The 22666-nt window shown below is 38.0% G+C and overlaps 1 protein-coding gene across 1 annotated transcript in view; it reads left to right on the forward strand.

Annotated features, from left to right (window-relative positions):
• msna (moesin a) overlaps positions 1-22660 on the forward strand; it is an 87997-nt gene extending 65337 nt beyond the window's left edge. The window contains exons 4-13 of the mRNA XM_043704837.2: positions 1568-1842; positions 6212-6295; positions 7681-7827; positions 8746-8842; positions 9860-10023; positions 10896-11026; positions 16038-16198; positions 18030-18122; positions 20210-20446; positions 21799-22660. Of these exons, the coding sequence (XP_043560772.1) occupies positions 1568-1842; positions 6212-6295; positions 7681-7827; positions 8746-8842; positions 9860-10023; positions 10896-11026; positions 16038-16198; positions 18030-18122; positions 20210-20446; positions 21799-21963 (1554 nt within the window). The 3' untranslated portion in view covers positions 21964-22660. The remainder of the gene's footprint in view (positions 1-1567; positions 1843-6211; positions 6296-7680; positions 7828-8745; positions 8843-9859; positions 10024-10895; positions 11027-16037; positions 16199-18029; positions 18123-20209; positions 20447-21798) is intronic.
• The last annotated feature ends 6 nt before the right edge of the window (positions 22661-22666 follow it).

Below are 22666 nucleotides of genomic sequence, written 5' to 3' on the forward strand. Positions count from 1 at the left end.
CTGGCAGTGTATGCTTTGGATGAAACTTGAGCAGTTGGGTGTCTTGTTTGCAAGAACTAGCAAGTAAAAAGGAAAGTTATTTGAACAAGCTATCTTGCCTCTGCCATTTTAAAATAGTGAAGTATTTATTTTACAGACTCTGAATCCATTCTTGCTGTATAATGTGTTCAGAATTGTCATGATAGAAGGAAAAGCAAAGTAGTTTGCTTTTGTGAAATCCAGTCTAAATATGCTATTTAGCTGTATGTGAAGTTTGTACTCTAGAGAAATGGAAATACGAGCCACTTGCAAGCTCCCCTCCAAGACACACCTAATCCCAATTTAGAAATATACCACTTATTTTCACAATCACTGGATCAGACTCCTGAAACTCCCTTCCCAGGAATAATGTGGGTGTGACTGCATTAGTTCAAGAAGGAAGATCTATCACCATCCTCTTGAGAGCATTTAGGGATGAGAATAAAAGCCAGCCTGCCAGAAAAGTTCCCTCCTTATGAAATGGGCTTCTTTCTGAGATGAGCCATTCCTTTTAGGTGACACATTAAGGACCTTTGTGTAATGCCAAGACCTTGTCTGTTCAGGTGGATGTTCAATTTGTAATGTTTTTTCAAAGAAAAGCGGAAACTACTCCCTGTTGGCTTAGCTGCTATTCATTCATTTTGCTGCTATTTTGAGTTTTATTACTCACTTGGAATGGCTGCTATATTTGCTGAAATAGTTCATACATTCAAAGATTCATTTTTCTGAACTTTTTTTTTGAAACACTAATGATGTGCTAATGTGTTTTGACTTTTCCACTTTTTTTTTCATGTTTCATCTGCATGAGGCAAGAAACTGCTAAACCACCCTTTTTTTTTTTTATTAAACCCATTGGGCAATCTGAAAGAATGGACTAATTTAAAATGTTCCCCTTTTTTTAAACTCTTTCCTTCTATAGTCATCATGCACTCCTAAAGGTGTAAAAGATGCAATATAACTTTCCATTTAACGTTTATAGCTTTCAATGTAAAATACCTGAACTCTTTAATGGGTTGTACACCTAGTATTAGTTCTTTACTTACTGTGTTATGGTTTGGTGATCATAACCCTCCAGTATGTTGTCAAAATCACATTATTCTATGTTACCAAGAATGGAGGGTTTTAATTATAAGGAGAAGTTGGATAAGCTGGGATTCTTTGAACTTGAGCATAGGAGGTTTATAAAATCATGAGTTGAGCTAATGTGAATAGGGAATGTCTTCCCCCTAGGATGGGGGAGTTTAAAGTGGACCTGAGGAACTAGTTTTTCACACCAGGAGGTGCATATCTGGAATGAACTGCCAGAGGAAGTGGTGGATACACCACTTAAAAGACGTTTGGACAGTACATGAACAGAGATTTGGATGGAAATGCACAGGTGGGACCAGTTTAGTTTGGGGGAAGTTGGTTGGCATGTATGGGTTGGACTGAAAGGTCTGTTTCCATGCTGTAAAACTCTGACTATAATAAGGATAATGCATCAATGCAGTGAAAATCCCTCCATTTATACTAAGTTGTCATTTTTGTTTCTGCTCTTTTTTTTTTTAAGGTGACTCAGCAGGATGTTCGTAAGGATAGCCCACTACTTTTCAAGTTTAGGGCAAAATTCTTTCCAGAGGATGTATCTGAAGAGCTGATTCAAGAGATCACCCAACGCCTCTTCTTCCTGCAAGTGAAAGAGGGCATTCTGAATGATGACATCTACTGTCCCCCAGAGACTGCTGTATTGCTGGCTTCTTATGCTGTGCAGGTCAAATATGGCGATTTCAATAAAGATGCCCACAAATCTGGCTATTTGTCAAATGACCGTCTACTTCCGCAACGGTAAATGGCTGTCTGTCCTGTTTATATTTTAACAGCTGTGCATTAAAATCAGTTGACTCCAGTCCAAACAATTTAGCATTTATATCTGAAAATGTAGTTGGATAGATGGTGCTAAATAGATGAACCAAAATGACTAAATTATAATCTGTTTTTGGCTTTGTAGAAATTATTCATGATTAGAAATAGATAGTAAATGAGAAGCTCTTTAGGAATTCTTGTTCCTGGGATGTCTGTCATTGGTTTTTTTTTCTTTTGGGCCCATCCCTAAGTGCCCTGGAAAGGGTGGTGGTCAGGCTTCTGCCACTGTTTGGTGTCTATGCTGATTTGGGTGTCAATCAAGTGGGCAGCCTTGCGTTGGATGGTATCAAACTGTTTTGTTGGAGTTGCACACATTCAAGCAAATGAAGAGTATTCCACATTTCCTGACTGCCACTGTTTTTAGATGGTGGATGGGTGTTGGGAAAAGAGTTACTTGCCACAGAATTCCGCGATCTGTTAGTTAGTTTAAGATTAGTGCAGTCCCACTTCTGGTCAATGATAACCCCCAGAAGTTAATGGGGTGCCGAACTATGGTACCAATCCTACTTCCCACTTGTCAGCCCTCGGGGTCTGGATGTTGTCTAGTGTTACCATATTTGAATATGGACTGCTTCAGTATCTGAGGAGTTATGAATGATACTGAAGTTTTTGCAGTTGTCAGCAAATAGCCCCATTTCTGACCTTTTTTATGATGAAAATGGTTGGACCAGAGGAACCCTTAGAGGTGCCCTGTGAGCTGAGATGACTGACCACCAACAAAGGAGATTCTGCATGGTGTCACTGAGCAAGCATTTATTTTCTCCTAACTAGCCACCAGGCAATTAAGTCTGAGTCTCGCAGGCCAGATTTGCTTCCCTAAAGGACATTAGTAAATCAGATTGAACCACAACTGCAAAAACCAATGTATGTCATTAAACTAACTAACTACTTTTTTAAAATTCTAGATTTTTATTGAATTCTGTTTTTGTCATTGATTTGATACTATGATCGCTGAGCATTAGGCTGGGGCTCTGGGTTGCTAATCTTGTGACATTACCACAACACTATAGCTTCTCCAGTGTTTTGAGGGCTCCTTGATAACTATATTCAGTCATATGGTATCATGGGCAGTCACTCTTGCCTCTGCTTTTGGAATTCAGCTCTCTTGTCTGTGTTTGAAGCAAGGTTGCAATGAGGTCAGCAGCTGAGTGAGTCTGGCAAAACTCAAGTTGTCACTGAGGCAGGTATTCTTTTAACAAGTGAAGCTTAATAGCACTGTGTAGATGACTCTTTCCATCAGTTTGTTTGCTAAGATTGTAGTTGACAACTAGATTGGATTTGTTTTTTTTTTTGTAGTTATGACACAGTTGGACATTGTTCTCTACACAACTAGATGCCAGTGCTATAACTATACAGCTGCAGCATGGCTAGGTCACAGCTTGTTATGGCGCACACTAAATGTTCAAAGGAGCTGTTATGGCAAGTCTGACCAATAATTTCATAGGTGCATCTAGAGAAAGTAGGTTGAAGATGAAGTCAATTATGTTTATCCCTTTTACCGGCTGTGCTGAGGTAAGTGATCATGGTCAGCGGCAGCAGGTTTCCTTTTTTTTTGTTTGACCCTCGGGGTCTGGAATCAAATGCTGAGGATTTTTTTTAAATGACATTTCCTTGTACTAAACTGTCACTTTTTTTGGGGTCTGTCCTGCCAAGGTGACAGGATATACGCAAGGATGATAGTAGTACTGGACACTCCCTCCTTTTTGTAAGGTATGATTCCATGGGTTGACTGTCCATCCTCCCTCCCAGTATTTGGCACAGGCCCTAAGATGTTGGTAGGGTCAGCAAGCAGCTTTTACATCCAATGCAAGGAATAAATTAAGGGGTTAGGCTGGTGCCAACAGATCTGATAATATCTTAGGTTGGAATAAGAGTGGAAATATGGGTGGAAAAATGAAAAGCATTCAATGTTTTGCTGTATCATGCTCATGTGTTTGAATTGTTCAAAATATGGGTTTCATTTTTAAGTGAAGTGTTCATGTAATGTCATTGTTTTGCAATTGTTCTCTTTGCTTCTGTCATGTCAAAGGAGTATTCTTTTTAACTGTTTTGTGCATGTGTATTTTAATTGAGCAAATAGCTTGTGCTTGTATTGGTTAATAGCTGGTTTGTTTGGTTGTCTTGTGGTCTTTGGTCATCTTCCATACTGTAATTGCCATGTCTTGGTTAGAAAAATCAAACTGACCTACAAATTTTCCAACATGACAAAATGTTGCCCAGATGGTTAGAGATAATATAATTTGTGTTGTTTTACTGTTATAATTTTTAGTTGTGTTAAGGTGCTACCGTGGGTATATCTTGATGCAGTTTAGTTCTTTTGAGTTAAATATGCACTGTGATTGGAGATGCAGGTGATGCTTTCAGTACCAACGACCAGAAAAGCAACTAGTAGGGAGTGCTAGGAATAGGAAGATTTTCCCTCTTTTCCAAAACCTTCTAAATCTGATATGGCATAGGCAACAGCTTTCCTTTGCCTTGACTTATTTTGAGACCAGTTCTCCTCCTGATTCATACTAGCCATTTGGAATTTGAGAAATTTTTGGTTATGTTAAAATACAGTGTTTTGCCATTTATTTGCAGCAGCTGAGGAATATTTCCATTTCAGTTAGCTCCTGCTGATTTTAAGAGTACTCCCAGGCTCTTTACACATGCTGCGCTCCCCCCCCCCCCCCCCAAAATAAAAAGCAGACTGAAGCATTTTTAACTGAGGCTAATATGTATTTCTGGAGGAATCTTGACCATTCTATGCCTTAATGTTTCTACCTTCATAATTGCAACACCACGGTGTCTCTTTTGAGAGAGTTTGCCAGTTGATGTTGAATTCAGACCATTGTTTCGAGTGGAAACAAAATAAGTTGATTGCTCAGATTGTAGGGCTACAAAGTGAATTAATCAGCTAAGGAAGCTTTGAATTTGAGCATAATGAGTCCATGTTCCAATGTAGCTCTATCAGAGGGGCCATTCAACCCACTGTGCCAGGCTCTTCAAACAAGCCTCCACATTTTCATGCAGTGCATTCCATAACCTAACTACTTTACTTTGTGAAAAATCTTTTTCCCATCACCACCTTTATTTTTCATTTGTATACTACTTTAAATCTATCCTTTTTGTTAGTGTTCCTTTTTTAATGAGCAGGTGCAGTTTCTCCCTTTCTTCACACTATCCAGCCCACGCATAATTTTGAAAACCTCTATCAAATCACACCTTGCATTCTTCCATCTCCATTGGATCAACTCCAAATTTTAACACAACATTTGCTCACTCGCATGGATGCAGACTTGTCAACCATACTGATTAGGGCCTTTGTGTAGCCACAGGAACCCTAAGATTAAGAATGCTGAATAAATACAGATATGTTAACTGATGCTCCTGCTGATGGGAGCTTTGTTGGGGTGGTGTTGAGTGATGTAAGTTAAGTTTAGCTCAATTCAACCTAATTTAACATACTCTAATTATTTATTGAATCTGAATGGCATATGCAAAAGCTTTCCTTTGCCTTGACTTATTTTGAGACCGGTTCTCCTATTCATACTCGCCATTTGAAATGGCTAGATTGTATGGAAAGGTTGTTATATTTTTTGTTTTGGTTTTTCTAAAGTAAAGTAATAGTTTCCTGCTGTTCTACCATAAAAGTGTAATACTATCTCTTTTGTAATTTTATTTTGTTTAAAAAAAAAACTTTCAATTTAAAATGAAAACAAAACTTGCTAGGGATTTCTAATTCTGGTCATCATTTATTTTGAATGAGAATAGTCAAACAGGTTGCTTAAATTTCTAGGCTGTATTAAAGCAATTGAAACCTTTTTTTTCCTCTTCCATGCTGCTGTCTCCTCCCTATTTCTTTTCCAGGACTTCTCGGCAATGGGACTCTCCTTGCCTTGATCAATCCTACCTCTCAATCAAAATGCGCTTAAGCATAATGTCTTTTGAAGGTTTACGTAGTCAGCTTTGTTCTTCAGTTCTTAACTATGTGCTATAAGTAGGTTTGGTTTATTAATTTGTAAAGTGGTATTGGATTTTATACATTAGGTTCAGTTGAAGGTGCAGATACCAATCTTGAAGCATGCTTCATTACTCTGGAGTTAATAAGGAAAATACAAATACAGCTATCTAATGCCGTCTCAGTATTAAAACTTAAACGATTGAAGTAAGCTTATTTGTGAAAGGTGGCTGGCATATTTTGTGGATATTACCAATTCAGACTGACAAATCATCTTTAACACTGCTAAGCAATGGAAATCTTTAGATTTATCTACTTTATAATTGTTTAACTGTTCACTACTACCTTCAGAGTCCTGGAACAGCACAAGTTGAACAAAGAACAGTGGGAAGATCGGATCCAAATATGGCATGAGGAACATAGAGGAATGATCAGGTAATACCAGAAGTTGACAACATTACTTTTTTTTGTGTGGAAAAGTTTGATCTTTTTCAATGGGAATAATTTCAGCTAATATTTCCATGGTGTTATAGTTGGACTGACTTCAAATTTAAGCTGGTGTTCTTTCCACTCAGAATTGGAGAAGATTCAAATTTAGTCAGCTAATATATATTTTTTGTTCAGAATCAAGATAGCAATTGTATGCCTTGACACCTGGGGTATGAACAGCACAAACTTAAGCCAATTTCATGCTGTGTGTGGCTGCTTTTCAGTAACTGGTGTAAATTTATAAGGCTGATTGTTGATTTTTGAGAATTTGTGAATGAGCCATTATACTGTGTTCTGTGATGTGATGGAATAGTCTTGCAATTTAACAGGAAAATGTAGCCTCCGTCTTCAAAACACATTCTGTATTTGACCAGAATGGTTAGTGATCAATCAGGGACTACTTTGTTTAAAAATAGTTATGTCAAATTTATTTTCTGTGCTGGATTTAAAGCAGCTAGGGTGCACCATTCCATTTTCACTTCATTACAGATGTCAGTCGTGGCAGGAAGCATTTGTGATTTAAAACTTACAATGTACTGTAGTGCTTTTTCTTTTGAAAGGTTAATATTTAGAAAAATCCAACAATAACAGTGAAACTAAATCCTCAAGTCTGGTTAATTTTTAGCATGCTGTGATATTAGTCACCTTGTGGCTATTGTGCTCCAAGTACAATAGGTCTTGAACTTCTGGGTCAATTTTGTTCTGTTTTCATCATGTAAATACTGAATGAACTTTATTTTAATGGGTTTATACATTTTTTTTTTAAAGCTCCAGACCAGAGTACAAGAGCCAATAGAAATGAGTACAATTTATTATATATTTTCTTTTATTTCACTAAAGTAAAATTTCTCAACATTTTGAAATTTTAGTTTTAAACACATGCTTATTTACAGTAACTGGTATTGAAATAAGGCTTTTTAAGAAAAAATATTGAGCTTTTGTACAAGGCATTTAATGAAATTCTTCTTGCACAGATTGTGTATAAATTCCTATAAACACACCCTGTTCACCCATCAGAACTTGCACATCTAGAAAACTGAAAAATGAGCCAGTAATTTTTTTTTGAAATAGTCAGCTTTGACATTTTCTATTATTCGTTGTCCCCCCCCTCTTCATGCTTAAAGTTTTTGTGTAAGCTTAGTTTTGCTGTAAGTTATGTAATCATAGTCAAATATCAGCAGAAGGTGATTACAATCCTTGTTTTTGCAGTTTTGAACTCAAGTAATCTACTTTTTTCTTTTCCTGCACTGTCTTCAACACCAATCCAATGCCTTAGTATTTTTTAAATGTTTGATGGAATTCAATGTTGGCACCTCCTTTTCATTTAACAGGGAAGATGCCATGATGGAATATCTGAAGATTGCTCAAGATCTTGAAATGTATGGTGTTAACTACTTCAACATCAAAAATAAGAAGGGCTCTGAGCTGTGGCTTGGTGTTGATGCTCTTGGACTGAACATATATGAACATGATGACAGGTAAATTCTAGAATGGAGGACACTTTCTATAAGATAGACAAATGGATGATTAAGAAAGTAGTGAGTTTTTTGTTTGTACCTTTTACCTCCTCACTGACCCCTGGAGATGCAAATTTAGCCACATGTTACTAGCTAGTTACCAGAATGTTGTTAACTATGTTCTTAGTAACCGGTTTTCCATTTAATGGAAACCCCAGCAGTTGTGCACAAAAGGGGAATTGTTATTACAGTTAGCTGGCCCAATTAGAATTACAGATCCAGATTAACTGAAATAGTCAATATTGTGTTTATAGTAGGGAACATATTTAATAGAATTATCCAAACATTGTAATGTGCCTGGGCCTTGTTGTACAAGATCATGTTTTCAGCATGCATCACTCATAACTGAACAAGGTTAGAAGCTACACTGTCAGATTAAATATCACAGTAATGACAGCACAATTCGATAAATAATGATTTTTAACAGGAAGGTAGAAGTTTGAGTAAATGAATATTTATTTGTATGGTGTGGTGTTTAAATTTGGAGTGTTTAAACAGTCTTGACATTGTGACTGGTCAGCAATACTACTAGGAAATAGTTTAGACAGTTGGTTCACTGGATATTTTACAGCAAGATTTCTTGCCTGAATTTTTCTTACTCCACTGCTCTGGTCCAATTTCTAGGGACATGGGGATAAGTTTAAGTTTGCTTTTAGTGAAATGCCCTAACTTGACACAAACCAGAAGTTTAGACAGTACAATGAATTGCTCAGATTCAGAGGGCTGAGTTAACCACAAGGCATTTGCAATGCAGAAATAGTTAGTTGCAGACTAGAATGGGTAGCAAGATTTTAGCTAAAACTAGTTGCTGTATGTTTAGTGGCAGGTGTGGGTACCCATGTGATTGTTGAATGAGGATATGTCTGCTCTTAATTTAAGGTTGACACCCAAGATTGGATTCCCATGGAGTGAAATCCGAAACATTTCATTTAACGATAAGAAGTTTATCATCAAACCAATTGATAAAAAAGCACCAGTAAGTACAAAAGACATAATGCAGCTATCTGCAAATACCACCTCAAAATAGGTTTGGATTGAGAGATCAGTTAATTGTCACTTGAGTATTAATCAGCAGACTAGAGTTTACAGAAATCAGTCTGTCCTGGCAACAATTACTTTACTAGTACTCAAAGCAGCACATTGTAGATATATGATGTGACATGACTTCTGAAGATTTGAACATCTTCATGTGATAATACAACCTCATATCTTGAACACCAAGAATGGAAGAGCACTTGTTTATTGTCTACTGATTTATTTAATAGAACTGTAAATATTGTAACTCCAAACAAAAATAACTGAAAAAGCTCAGCAGGTTTGACAGCATCTGTGAAGAGAAGTCAGTGTTTTGGGTCTGACCCTTCCTCCAACTCTTCATTACCAACACCCTGCCCCACCCCCAGTTAATTCTGATTTTTCTTCACAGGTGCTTCCAGACCTGAGCTTTCCCAGCAATTTTTGTGCCAGTAGATAATAGGTTCACCTTAGCTACATGATGAATTTGAACCTTGTTTTGACCAAGATTCAGGATTGAAGTACTTGATATGCCCTTACGGAATGCAGATTCTTCAGGTGCCAGTTTTTTTTGGGCTTCTAGTTCAGGAATTCCCTGTTGCTTTTAAAAACGTACCTATATTTGTGCTAAGTGTTGATTTATCTCGGATGATGGTCATCAATCTAATGTAATTATCTTTGCATTATGGTTGGTCAATTTTGAGAGAAGGTCACTCTTTGTTGACATCTAGTGTTCACCTCTGTTTGCAAGTTTCTCCATTCTCTTCTGAACATAGGTCGCTGGCAACAGTTATTATGGCGAATCCCTAGCTTTTGTTTATATGGGTTTTTCTGGCTGAATAGCAACACAAGATAAAATGGAGAAAAAGTAATGATGTAGGTTTGTGTTCTAGTGCCATACGTGCATGATGCAGTTTATAGAATTTTTAATGCATTAATTTTAAATATGAAAATATGCCAAATTATTTCCTTTTCATAGGATTTCGTATTCTATGCACCTCGTCTCCGCATTAATAAGCGTATCCTGGCATTGTGCATGGGAAACCATGAACTCTACATGCGCAGACGTAAGCCAGATACCATTGAAGTCCAGCAGATGAAGGCTCAGGCAAGAGAAGAGAAGCATCAGAAACAGATGGAAAGGTCAGGAATTTTGAGATTTGAAGCAATAGTAGGTTTTAATTCGTGAACTTTGAAGTGGGATTTAAAAATGACTTTTTTTGGTACTGAATATACTTTATGCAAAAACCCCCCCCCCTCCCACTTATCTCTCCACCCCCGAGGCTCCCAGCCTCATTTCTGATGAAGGGTTTTTGCCTGAAACGTCGATTTTCCTGCTCTTTGGATGTTGCCTGACCTGCTGTGCTTTCCAGCACCACTCTAATCTTGATGCAAAATGCTCCCACTTGGGTGTCTCCAAGATTGTCCAATACTGTTATATATGCAATGCAACTGACACTTTAGAAATTTGAGTATGATGTGAAGATTTTCGAGCATGATGGGTGTTACTTAAACAATAATTTAAAAAGAAGCTTTGTAATTATCCATTCTATTTTGTCTAATTATATTCATTTAATGGAGATCAATTGTTTACCTTGTTTTCCCAGAATACTTCAGTTCAGGAAATTTAATATTGCCTTTGGAAGTGGACCTTTTTGGGCTAAGTTTCTAGCCAAAAAAATCTCTAGTATTGAAATTGTGTAATCTCCAAATAAAACATTATATCAAAACACTGCTGTCTTTAAGTTGAAAACAAATATAACACCAATCAGAAGAGCAGACTTTTTGGTTTCATTTTACCTGCATGTTTCGATAGAATGTCAATTTGAAATGGCTGTTGCTTACCTTCGTGAGGTGTGTATATAAATTGAAGAGAAACCAGTTTTGTTACATATTACTGCATTTCAGGTACTGTCCTTAGTACTTGAGAACAGATTACATAATTTTTTAAAATCAAAGCTTGACATTCTGCTTTAATTTAATTTTTAATCCAAAAGCATTCTTTTTGTTTCCAGAGCACAATTGGAAAATGAGAGAAAGAAGAGAGAGCAAGCAGAGAAAGACAGACAGAATATAGAGCGTGAAAAGGATGAATTGATGGAGAGACTGAAACGCGTTGAAGAACAGACTGAAAAAGCCCAAAAAGGTGATATTAATAAAAAGAGCAAATTGATCTGAGTGGAAGATGTGCTTCTAATGTTGTCTTAATGTTTTTTTTCTATCCGGAGGAAGATTGGACTGAGTGACAAGTAATTATTCCTAGTGTGTTTTATAGGAGAGACAAACATTCTTCAGCAATGATCCCTAAATTCATAGGGTGTAGGAGGATCCTCTTGTACACGAGTATTTTTTTCTTCATAAAACAGTTTATCTAGCACGTCCTAAATGTTGCAACAAAGGCCCTCCAACATGGAATATTCTTTCTCATCAGTCATGTAACTTCCAGAAAAGTTGACTTGTAAAATATAATTTTGCAATTATAATTTGGGGGTGTGTTTAAAACTTGAAGGATAAGGGGAATTTTTGAAGGTTATCCCAACACCTGTACAACAATGAACAAAGTTAGCTATTGATGGTCAAGACCAGTCATTTAAAATCTTCTTGTGAGGAAGGCGAGGAAAGATGCTGTCTGTGACTTGAAATGATCTGTATTGCATTGATGTAGAGATTCATTGCATAACTTCTGTCATGTTGCTGATGTGTCTACTTGTCATGGGGTTGTTTAAAAACTAATCATCACCACCTAATGGTTTATAGTTCCAGCTTATTAACATCTGCAAGAGGAAGAATAGCAATGTTCAAGATCCATGGGACACATTGTATTTTTAGAAGAACCCCATGCAGTTGTTTTATCTACTGTGCAATAGAACCCCATTTATGAAGTATATGCCAATTTGACTTGGACATTTGAATCACTGACTTTGGCCAGGGCAGTAGTTGATGTGATTGAGTGATTAGCATTGTTGCCTCCGTGCCAGACACCCTGGTTCAATTCAAGTCTTGGATAACTGTCTGTGTGGAATTTGCATGTTCTCCCCACTTCTGCATGGGGTTCAACATACAAAGATGTGCAGTTTAGGTGGATTGGCAGTGTTTAAATTGTCCCATAGTGTCTAGGAATGTGAGTTAGGTGGATTAACCATGGTAAATGTGGGTTTATAGGGATAGGGTGGAGGAGGGTATTGGTGGGATGCTCTTCAGATGGCTGGTCAAGGCTTGATATGCCAAAGGGCCTGTTTGTACTGCGGGGGTTCTATAATTCTAAAGATGCTGTTATTGACTTTCCTGTTGTAAGAGAGCTGACCAAGGTTTCTGCCCTCTTGCTGTTCAGGCCTGAATGGAAACTGTTTATTTTTGGTGTGAACAGGAACCCCTTTTGAGTGTGGCACTCCTAGTTTAAAAAAAAACATGCTGATGCTGTGTAAACTCTAGAGACTAGACAAAATGCCTGGCAGTAATCAGCAGTAAATGTTTCTAAATCGACTGAGAGGAAAAGCATTGGGCAGTACCCTGAGAAATGGTGAAATGATTTTTGCTGAAGAGGGGAGGAAAACATCCCAAGATTGATTCTCTCCATTCTCAGCCCCTGCCCTTTAGTCTTCCTGCTGAAAAGAAAGTACGTGTTTTTGTTTTGAAAGTGAAGCCACTGGTGCTGCTTTTGGCATCATGGATTGGAGACTACCGAGACACACTCTTGTTTATCTTTTTTGTAAAGAGGGAACTATCTGAGGACAGAGGCCTGGTTTACTACTTAATTGGTTAGTTGGAGAGTGTGGGGAAAGGGCTTTTTCTTTAAACTAGACCTAAAGAAGCCGTGTGACTTATCTCTGTTAACTTGAATACTATCCTTACTTATCTATTTTTAACAGAAAAAGTCCCACTTGGCTCAAGCCATAAGGTTGTGTTGTCCAAGAATGTGAATCATTTGTATAAGCACTTTTTTAAAAAAAGCTGAATTGCAGTTGCTATTAAGATCCTCCGTTTAAAGTGAGGCTGTATAGGGTAGCACTATATTAATGGGCATGAAATCAACAGCAGAGCCTGAATGGTGGGACGTTCTGAGCCAGATCAAGAGGATTTAAGCAAAACATAACTAACAAATGTTAGATTTTATTTTTGTTGTTTGAGGATCCAAATTAAAGGCTGGTCACTTGGGGCTATATTTTTCTGAATTTTTCTTTCATGATCGATGGTAATACTGGGCAAGTCTGATTCCAGTGTGAATCCTGATGGATCAGCAGGCTTATTTTGGCAATTTAGTTCCATCATGATCAGTTATTGAATACATTTGTGCAAAGTTGTTGATGTACAGTTAAGGGCATCTTAATTGCTCAAAAGAAAACCAGACTAAGAATGACCACTTGAAAAGATCTTGTAAAAACAAAATTGACTCCTTTACACAAGCTTTTTTGTTTTCAACCACAGTGAAGGTATCTCCTATCTTTATTAGTCAGTTTCTTAAACTGACTAGGATAAATGTTTCATCGTTCAAAAAGCCAAAATGTGATTTTGTTCTCAAGAGTCCAGCTCACTCACTGACTTTGAACTATTTTGAGGTTGGTGTACTTCAGAATGCAATACAGTAACTGAGTCTTCAATATTGATCCAGACGCTACAAAAATTCATGGAATTGAGTCAATCATGGGCATGGAAACCTCATGCCAGTTACCACCTATTCTCATCTTTTTTACTTCCATGTTGAGCACCTCAGGGTAGTAAGGCTACTGTATGTACAGAGTCCAATCTTTTTTGAGGCTGCCTTGTGTAGTGTTACCATTTTTGGAATGGACTTGACACACAATCTAGCAATTCATAATTGGGCATCCAAGAGGTAATTTTGAAGTGGAGATTCTACAAATATTCCATCCTTAATGATGGGGACGTTTTTGACCCTGTCTATTCTCTACTCTACCATCTATCAACAGCAATCAATCCTGGCTCAATGAAGCATGCAGAAGGCATGCTGGGAGCAGGATCAGGCACTCTGACCCTTTTTTTTAAAAAAAAAAAAAAATCTGGTGAAGCTGTAACACTGGACTAGTACTGTGTTTCCACTGTTTGGTCTGCAGTCAACAGGGTGAAATGTTCCCACAACCCATGAATTAGATTCATGTTCTGCAATTGTATCGCATCCAGTCATGCATGGTGGTGGACAATTAAACGACCAACAGGAAGTGAAGGTTCTCAATCTTCAGTGGACAAACCTAGCATATCCAGGCAAGGGACAGGCTTGAATGATTTCCATTCATCATCTGCGACAAGTGCCAAGTGGGTGATTTATGTCTGCATGTTTTGAAGGTCCCCAGCATCTGATATCCATCCTTAACCAATTCCATTTACTTGATGTTACATCCAAAAAAAAGCTGAAAACACTGGCATGGTACACAACCTATGCAGTATCCAGTGTTCCAGAAACCGTGTTGAAGAGTTGTTTAAGAATTAGCTGCACTCCCTAGTCAAGCTATTCCAATGTAGCTGCAGTGTGGAAAATGGCCCAGGTATGTCCTCTCCAGAATACAGAACAAGATAAATGTAGCCATATCAAGTACTGCTCAATCAGTCTTCTCCATCAGTAAAGAGATGGAAGGAGTTGTTGGCTAACTGCTATCAAACAGCACTTGCTTAGCAATAGCCTGCTCAGCGATATTATTCAGTTTGGATTTCGCCAGGGGCACATCAGCTCTTGACCATTGTATTGTCCTTTGTTCAAACATGGGCAAGAGCTGAACTCTAGGGGAGGTAAGAGTCCCTTGATATCACAGCAGCATTTGGCTGTGGGGTCCAGCAGTGCACACTAAACCGAGTCAATAGGAATCAGCGCAGAGGCTCTCAATACGTAACCCAAGTGAAGATGATTTGTGGTTGCTTGGAAACCAGTCGTCTCTGCTCTCTAACACTAACACTGCCTAGAAGAACTCCTGCAGTAATGTCCTGGCCCAACTACCTTTAGCTCCTTCATTGACTGTTCCTCCATCATCAGGTCAGAACTGGAAATGTTTGCAGCGAATAGCACAAATGTTCAGCACCTTTTTATTTTTTTTAGTTCCTGAGGCACTGAAGCAGTCCATATGACCTGAGCAAAATTCAGGATTGGGCTGTCAAATGATAAGTAGCATTGCCCGGTACCTGAGGCATGAATGACCATCTCCAACAGGAGGAAATCTAGCTATTGGCTACTCTAATGAATTGTTGACTTCACTTCTATCGACAGTCCAGGTGTTAGCAATTGGCCAGGCTAAACTGGACCAGCCTTGTAAATACTGGTTCTGCAAGAGCAGGTCAGAGACTCCGAATCCTGCAGTGGATAATTCAGCTCCTGACTCCCCATAGTTTGTATGTATTGTACAGGGTATACATTGGAAGTATGATAGAATGTTGTCTACCTGCCTGAAAAAGTGTAGCTCCCTCCAAGCTTGACACTGTCCAAAACAAAGCCATTTGTTTTAGCCAGTACTTCATCCAACAGTTTTTTTTTTTCCACATTCTCTCCTTGCACCACTTGCAAGATGCATGGCAATAACTCCATTTGAGGTTCTTTCAACAAGACTTTCCAAACCTGCAATCTCTACCCAGAAGGACAGAGTAGCATGTGTACAGGAACATTAACACCTGCAACTTTCCCTCCAAGTTGCACGTTGTCCTGACTTGGAACAGTACTGCCATTCCTTCACTAGTCAGTCATAATCCTGGAGGTCTCTTATTAAAAGGACCACAGTGTGGTACAAGAAAGCCAGTCACTAACTTTCCCAGAATAGTTGGGGTTGGGGACAAAGCTGCTGGCCCAGTTTTGGTATAGGCTCAAAGGGCCAAATGATCTACTGTTGCATCTATTTTGTTTCTGGCACTCCCTTGCCATGAACGATTGAAAAGAAATGGTAAGTTTGACCAGAGAAGGAGAATGGAGCCCTTGTTTGTTTCGGAGCTGCAAATGTATGTAGTTATTGCTGGCTTATCTGGCCCACAGAGAAAGCTGAAAGATAGCCACCTAATGACAATTGTCCTGTAACTGTACAAGGATGGAAAGTGTTTATATTGCTCATGTAGTTTTTTTAAAAGTGCATTGCAACAAGTAAACTTGAGCTGCAGTATGCTATATCCAAGAATTATAATGTAAACATCACTGGGTGCATTGTAATACTTAACTTATTATCTTCCAGAACTGGAAGAACAAACTCGCAAAGCATTGGAGCTGGAACAAGAGAGAAAAACAGCTCAAGAAGAGGCTGAACGACTGGAACAAGAGCGCAGGAATGCAGAAGAGACCAAGGCTGCTTTAATTGAACAGTCCAAAAATCAAATGAAAAATCAAGAGAACCTGGTAAGTAACACCATTGAGGGACCAAAAATGGAATTTGAACAAACTTGTGTATTAAGTTGTTCATCAGTGCTTGGGAAGATTTTCAGTTCAATAGCTTAGATTTTGGATTCCTGCTAAATAAAATATCGTGAACAATGCTGATCCAGTTTTGACCATGTGTGTTTGATAAAAGGCTTGCACCTTTTTAGAGTTTGACATTTGACTGACCTGCATTGGTAAGTGAGGTGGGAACACCATTTCCTGCCTGATGTAAGCAAATGTTGGTCTGTCTTCTGCTGCAGATGAAGACTCTTCTGCCCTTGTGAGAAATCCCTGATGTGTTTGAAGCTCAGGGTGAGTGGAGTTGAGACCTGTGCAGCTGAGTCTTGAATTTCTTTCTGACCTTTTTGTGACTTGAGAATCTTAAATTCTCAAATTTTGCCCTCTGGTATATAATATTTCTTTCATTAAAATATTTGAATGACACAAAATAGACTTTTAGCCTTTCATCGCTTGCTGACATGGCTCCACAGAAGTGGAAGGATGAAGGTGGTGGTCTGAAGAATCCAATATGAAGAGCTTGTGCACAAATGTTACTATCCTGATTTTCAAAACCACAGAAGCCAAGTGTACTAAGGCTTCAAAATGACAGTTGAGGGCCAATCCTAATCTTATTAATGTGACACTTTTTTTTAATTAGTTCTTCAACCATGTTTTAATATCTAACAAGTGGTCTTGACTCTGAACTGTGTGCTGCTTTACTTTGCTATGAAGTTGTGATCACATTATATTTGAATTTTGAGATCCATCCTTTGTTGTGAATCTTTCTAAAACAAGATGAAAATTGCTTCAGCTGTGAACTGGAACATGCCACTTGAGGTACCCAGTACTAGCACCTACCAAGATAGGAGTAGTTTAATTAAATGCTGAGAAATGTTTTCTACTTCTGCCCTAGCTTAGTCACTAGCTGCAGAAGAACATCTCTGCTGACTTGGTGTGACATATTTCACTTTGGTCAACCAGTCATTGTGACCTCTTGAGCAAGACTGCTGAACTTGTTTATGATGTGTTGAATGTTCTATTCAATATTGATATTTACATTTTACCAGTATTTTCAGGTAGATTTGTACTGGGAGTCTTCCAAAGTGCTTTGCCCAAAACCAGTTGAAAATTATAGGATTTCTAAGAAAAAATGGTTTGTGATCCTGTGTATTAGTGAAAAATAATTGTGCTGATAATTGGCCATGTCTTGAATTGAATTGAATTAGTTACGACTGCATTTTAGCTGACTGCATTTTAGCTGACTGCATTTTAGCTGACTGCATTTTAGCTGACTGCATTTTAGCTGACTGCATTTTAGCTGACTGCATTTGTTTGCAAACCTTAAGCTTTTCTTGGGTGCAAAACCTTAACTTTTGAATATAACCTTTTTTAGTTATTTAACACTTTGATTAGCCAAGAGTGGTGGACTCGGCACTCTGATTAAAATATTTTGTGATAAATCCCTTTTGTCTGCTGTGAGCTTTGTTAGCATTTAAGCTGCTTAAAGCAAATTGCAATCTAAAGTGCAGACTTTTTCACTTTTGTTTAGCATGCACATTAGTGCTCAAGCTCAGCAAAACGTGTTCCTCTAAACTGTTTGGGTCACATTTGCTGATTGAGCCCTACACGGTCCCTCTACTCCATATTAATTTACTTTCTAGCTCTCAAAGGTGTTTTATCCTGTAACATTAATTTATTGATTCCTTATGAAAAAAGTGTAAAACTAAAGCAAGCAATTTGGTTTAAGTTTATGCCTTCTATTTTTGGAAGTGATAGGAAAGTAACCTTGTGACAATTTATCCTTTTTTAGGCCTCTGAACTTGCAACACTCACTTCTCAAATCAATCTATTAGAGGAAACCAAGAAGAAGAAGGAAGAGGAGGCATCTGAGTGGCAGCAGAAGGTAAGGCAAAACTAGCGGTATTAGAATATTGTGGATTCTTCTATTTTCCTGTCTTTTTTTTTCCCCTGGCAAAAAGTTGGGATGCAGTTGATGTGTGAGCCGCTAGCACATGCCCAAATATAGCCCTTCGTGAGTGAATATGATGGTGCTGGTTGACCGTGGAAGTCACTGCACTTATATTGGCTAGCACTGCTGCCTCACAGCGCCAGAGACCCGAGTTCATTTCCCGCCTCAGGCGACTGACTGTGTGGAGTTTGCACGTTCTCCCCGTGTCTGCGTGGGTTTCCTCCGGGTGCTCCGGTTTCCTCCCACAGTCCAAAGATGTGCAAGTCAGGTGAATTGGCCATGCTAAATTGCCCGTAGTGTTAGGTAATGGGTAAATGTAGGGGTATGGGTGGGTTACGCTTCGGCGGGTCGGTGTGAACTTGTTGGGCCGAAGGGCCTGTTTCCACACTGTAAGTAATCTAATCTAATCTTATATCCAATCCAATCCTGTTGAGCTGGCCATATATAGGCTGTTGCCAGTGTTTTTACCCCACCTCTCCATATTTTCATTTAAAGTTAGAATAAAGTCCCTAGCTAAACCAGAATTTATTGCCCATCCCTAATTGTGTTTGGAAAGTGCTGATGAGCCACTTTTTTTTCTTTAAACTATTGCAGTCCTTGAGGTGTAAGTAAACTGATGTCAGGACAGTGTGAAGCATGTTTAATGTTTCAGTGAAGATAATGATGCTAACCAGCTATTTTGCCCCAATTCCCTTTCATCTTGGAAATAAATGGTCTGTAACTGTACAACTCTTTACTACCTGATGCCTGTAATACCTTTTCTGGGTCAGCTAATGGTAAGCTATTTCCTTTTCACTTTAAAATGAAAATATCTTGCTCTAATTCTTGATAAAAAAAATCATCTAATCTATTGTTCACTGTAAACCTGGGTGGGTAGGTTAATTGGTTGTTACAATTGGACAACACACCCAGTCTCGTGACTCCCTTTCACTTAAGTTTGAAGCCACAGTCCCAATTGAAGCATATGAGACTATTATGAAGTGACAAATGGATTTTGTATAAACATGTTGTCTATAATGTACACTAAATTTTTTTGTTTTGGATATTCTTCTCTCTCCAACTAGAAATTTTGCATGAGTGCAACAGTTTTTAAACATTGATTCTTAAAGTGGCTCAACTGAGGAAGTGGACATGCTGCACAATTCTAAGATAGAGAAGAAGATTGGCTGACTGGGATTTTTACGTAGGAGCAAGTTCAAAAGGTTTTCAGATTCTGGGCTTTTTACTGAAGTATACCCACTCAGTCATTCTTAACTGCAGCATGAGTCAGCATTCATTTTGCTTGGTGTTTTCAATTAGTACGTATTACTACCAGTTAATTTAGTACTGGTGTCAGAGTCCTGCAGGCTTTTCAGCAAATGCTTCATGTCAGCAGCGTAGTGCTGCCTCTTAGTCCAAGGCGTAAAACAGAAACATTGTTCTTTTTTAGACTTGGATTGTTTTATTTGAGGGGGAGCACTGGTGGAGTGGTAGTAGAGAGGCAGGTGCTGTAAGAAAGTTGTTCTTAATTTGTAATCAAATAATCTAATTCAGGCTGACAATTACATTTCAGTTCTTTCAATTGAAATCAACTGTTTCAATTTCTTAAATCCTGCATTTGCCCTATTTAAAGGTGGTTTCTTTTTTATGCTAGGCTGTCTCAATATAATTGTGGTAGTGGCAGTAGCTTTACTTATGCAGGCTCCAGAATCTCTCTGCTTATATTGATCCAACAATGCTCCCTGTGAGACAACTCCAGATATCTGGTCCTCCAAGCTTCACATTATTTGCAAAGCCACTCAACATCAATACCAGACCTTCAGTTTAAACCCACCAGTATTTTGAAGTTTTTAATCCTTGTATTTTATTCATATTTTTTAGCATTTGGTCCACTTAAGTGAATAAAGAAGTTCTGAAGCCTCAAAATTAACTCTTATTTGCATTAGTTAAATGTATATTTTCAACATAGGGAAAACCAAAGTTCATGATTAAGTGGATGTTGTAAGTGATAATAATTAGTCATGTTTTTTTTTTCTTTATAGGCTGCTTTAGCACAGCAAGATCTGGAAAAGACCAAAGAGGAACTTAAACAGGCCACGACAGCCCCACCCATTCAAGTGACCATCCTGCAGGCTGAGAATGAGCATGCTGATGAGCATGATGAGAATAGTGCAGAGGCTAGTGCTGAACTCAGCTCTGAGGGGACTGTTCAAGATCGCAGTGAGGAAGAAAGGCTGACTGAGGCAGAGAAAAACCAACGTGTACAAATGCAGCTACAGGTATGTACACTGACCAAGCTGATCTGCAGTTGGATAAAACATGAGCTTTATAATTAACTCCAAGTAGTAATGCAAACACTTTTCCCTCTATTCAATATTCTGATACAAAGATGTTACTTATTAGAGATGAGATCTGAAGCACTTTCATTAATAAAGTACCAGGACATGCCCTCTCTGGTTTGACCATGTGAAAATATGAATCTAAATGCAGAGAGAATGTTCTTGTTTAACTGTGTTTCAAAACTTTCCCATTGACTGCAGTTAGTCACTACCTTCAAGAACAGCACGAGGTTATTTTGCTGCACTGCTGCTTTAGCCACACTCTCCAAAGTATTTCCTTAAACATTTAGATTTTGTATATGTAGGCTGTCTGCTTAGTTTGTGCAATATTTGTGCACAAGGTGTTTTTTTCCTCTTGGCTTTTAATTGACTTAAATAGTTTCAATTTTAAAATAATAGTAAGTATCCCATGAGAGAAAATAAATTCACTTTTTGCAGTCTTAAGTTATTTGAAGTCCCTCAATTAGATTACCTGCTCTATTTTGGTAAATGTGGGCCATATTCCCTAAATCATCACTCCAGGGATCCTTCTGGTGAATTACTATTGAAATTCATAAAGCCAATGTATTTTAATGTACAATGCCCAAAATTCAGCTCTGGTTTTTACTAGTGCAATATAATGCTGAAAGTATAAAGTGCAGCATATGTTATGCGTGTTTTCTCAGGAAAACTGCTGATTACAAGCCCTGGTCCTTAAATCTTCAATTCTACTATCATTTCTTTTCTCCATGCCTGGGCAGTGGATTCAATCCAAATTGTGGATTAGATATGTGTAAAAGAAAATCTTGCAAAGAAACTTGAGCAAGTGTTTTTTGAGCTTAAAGCTTCAGTATCCTCATTACAGGTTGGAAAAGTAACTATGGGTTAAGCTTAAAAATTCATGATTTACTTCTGGTATGGATTCATGATCAGTGCTTTGTCATGATTATGTCAGTAAAATGTCATGATTAGGATCACCACCTAAAAAGCTACTATTCTAGATTTCCCTTTTAAAAACCAAAGTGCTGTCGCCCTTAAATAAATAATTTATCCTGACATATTATTAAATCTTTTCAAAAGCTATTTATTGTAAAAATCTTCCTAACAAATCCAAAATTTTCAACTATGAAGTTGACTTCAACAACAGATGGATCCAGTTTCTTTCACCACAATACTATTCTAGTGAAGTTAATAATTGGAAGTATCCTGGAGTGTCTCAAGTTTTGCACTTTGACCCAGCTAGAAGTTTAACCTCTGGAAGCTGTTATCTGTAGCAACTTTTTTATGACTGAACACTCTTACTTTACCCATAGGCATTAACATCTGAGCTGGCCCAGGCTCGAGATGAGACCAAGAAAACACGGAATGACATGCTACACGCAGAGAACATGAAAGCAGGACGTGACAAGTACAAAACCCTGAGGCAGATTCGCCAGGGCAATACTAAGCAGCGGATTGATGAATTTGAGTCCATGTAAATCTCCACTTTCCTGTGACCTGCATAAGCCATGACATGGGAATGAATTTGGTTTCATTAGGAGTTGCCGAGAAACCCATTTTTATTAATATTTAGCTTGTTCAGATCAGCGACAAAGATGTATTAAATTGTTTCAGTTATTGTGTGGCATAAATGTAGTCTTTGGTTATGAAGTTCAGAATTGTCCTTTTTTTTGTTACACCAATCCACTCCTTCAAATCTATTGCTTTACTGTCTACTGCTGTTTTTGTTTTTTTTTTTGGACCACTCATTTTAAGTAATATTATGTTGGTCCATCTTTTTGAGTGCCTTCTCTATCCTGACCTCGATATATATTTAATTAAAAAGAACACTTTTAAAGGGGATAAAAATGATGCTATTTGGTAGGATGTTGGTGTCACTTCAAATATAGTGTCCTCCCTAGGAAGGAAATGTGGCTTCCCCTTTTAAGTCATTGCAACCAAAAACTCGAGCTCACCTCATTTAGTATGTGGGTTGGATTTTCACAGGTTGAGAATCTGCTTGGTAAACAATAAACCTTTTTGTATCAGTATTTATTGCCAAGTAATATTAAACGAACCTTGATTGTGATGGCATAACTTTCAAACTCTTGTCTGCTTCAGTGAAACTCTTGTGAAACCAACTCCTGGAATATAATTAAAGTTGGATAATAGTTAGGGAGATCCCTATTTGTTATAATTTGC

This window comes from Chiloscyllium plagiosum, unplaced genomic scaffold, assembly GCF_037043375.1.
Source record: "Chiloscyllium plagiosum isolate Xiang-an unplaced genomic scaffold, Cpla_swu_hap1 HiC_scaffold_11, whole genome shotgun sequence".
NCBI classification, from domain to species: domain Eukaryota; kingdom Metazoa; phylum Chordata; class Chondrichthyes; order Orectolobiformes; family Hemiscylliidae; genus Chiloscyllium; species Chiloscyllium plagiosum.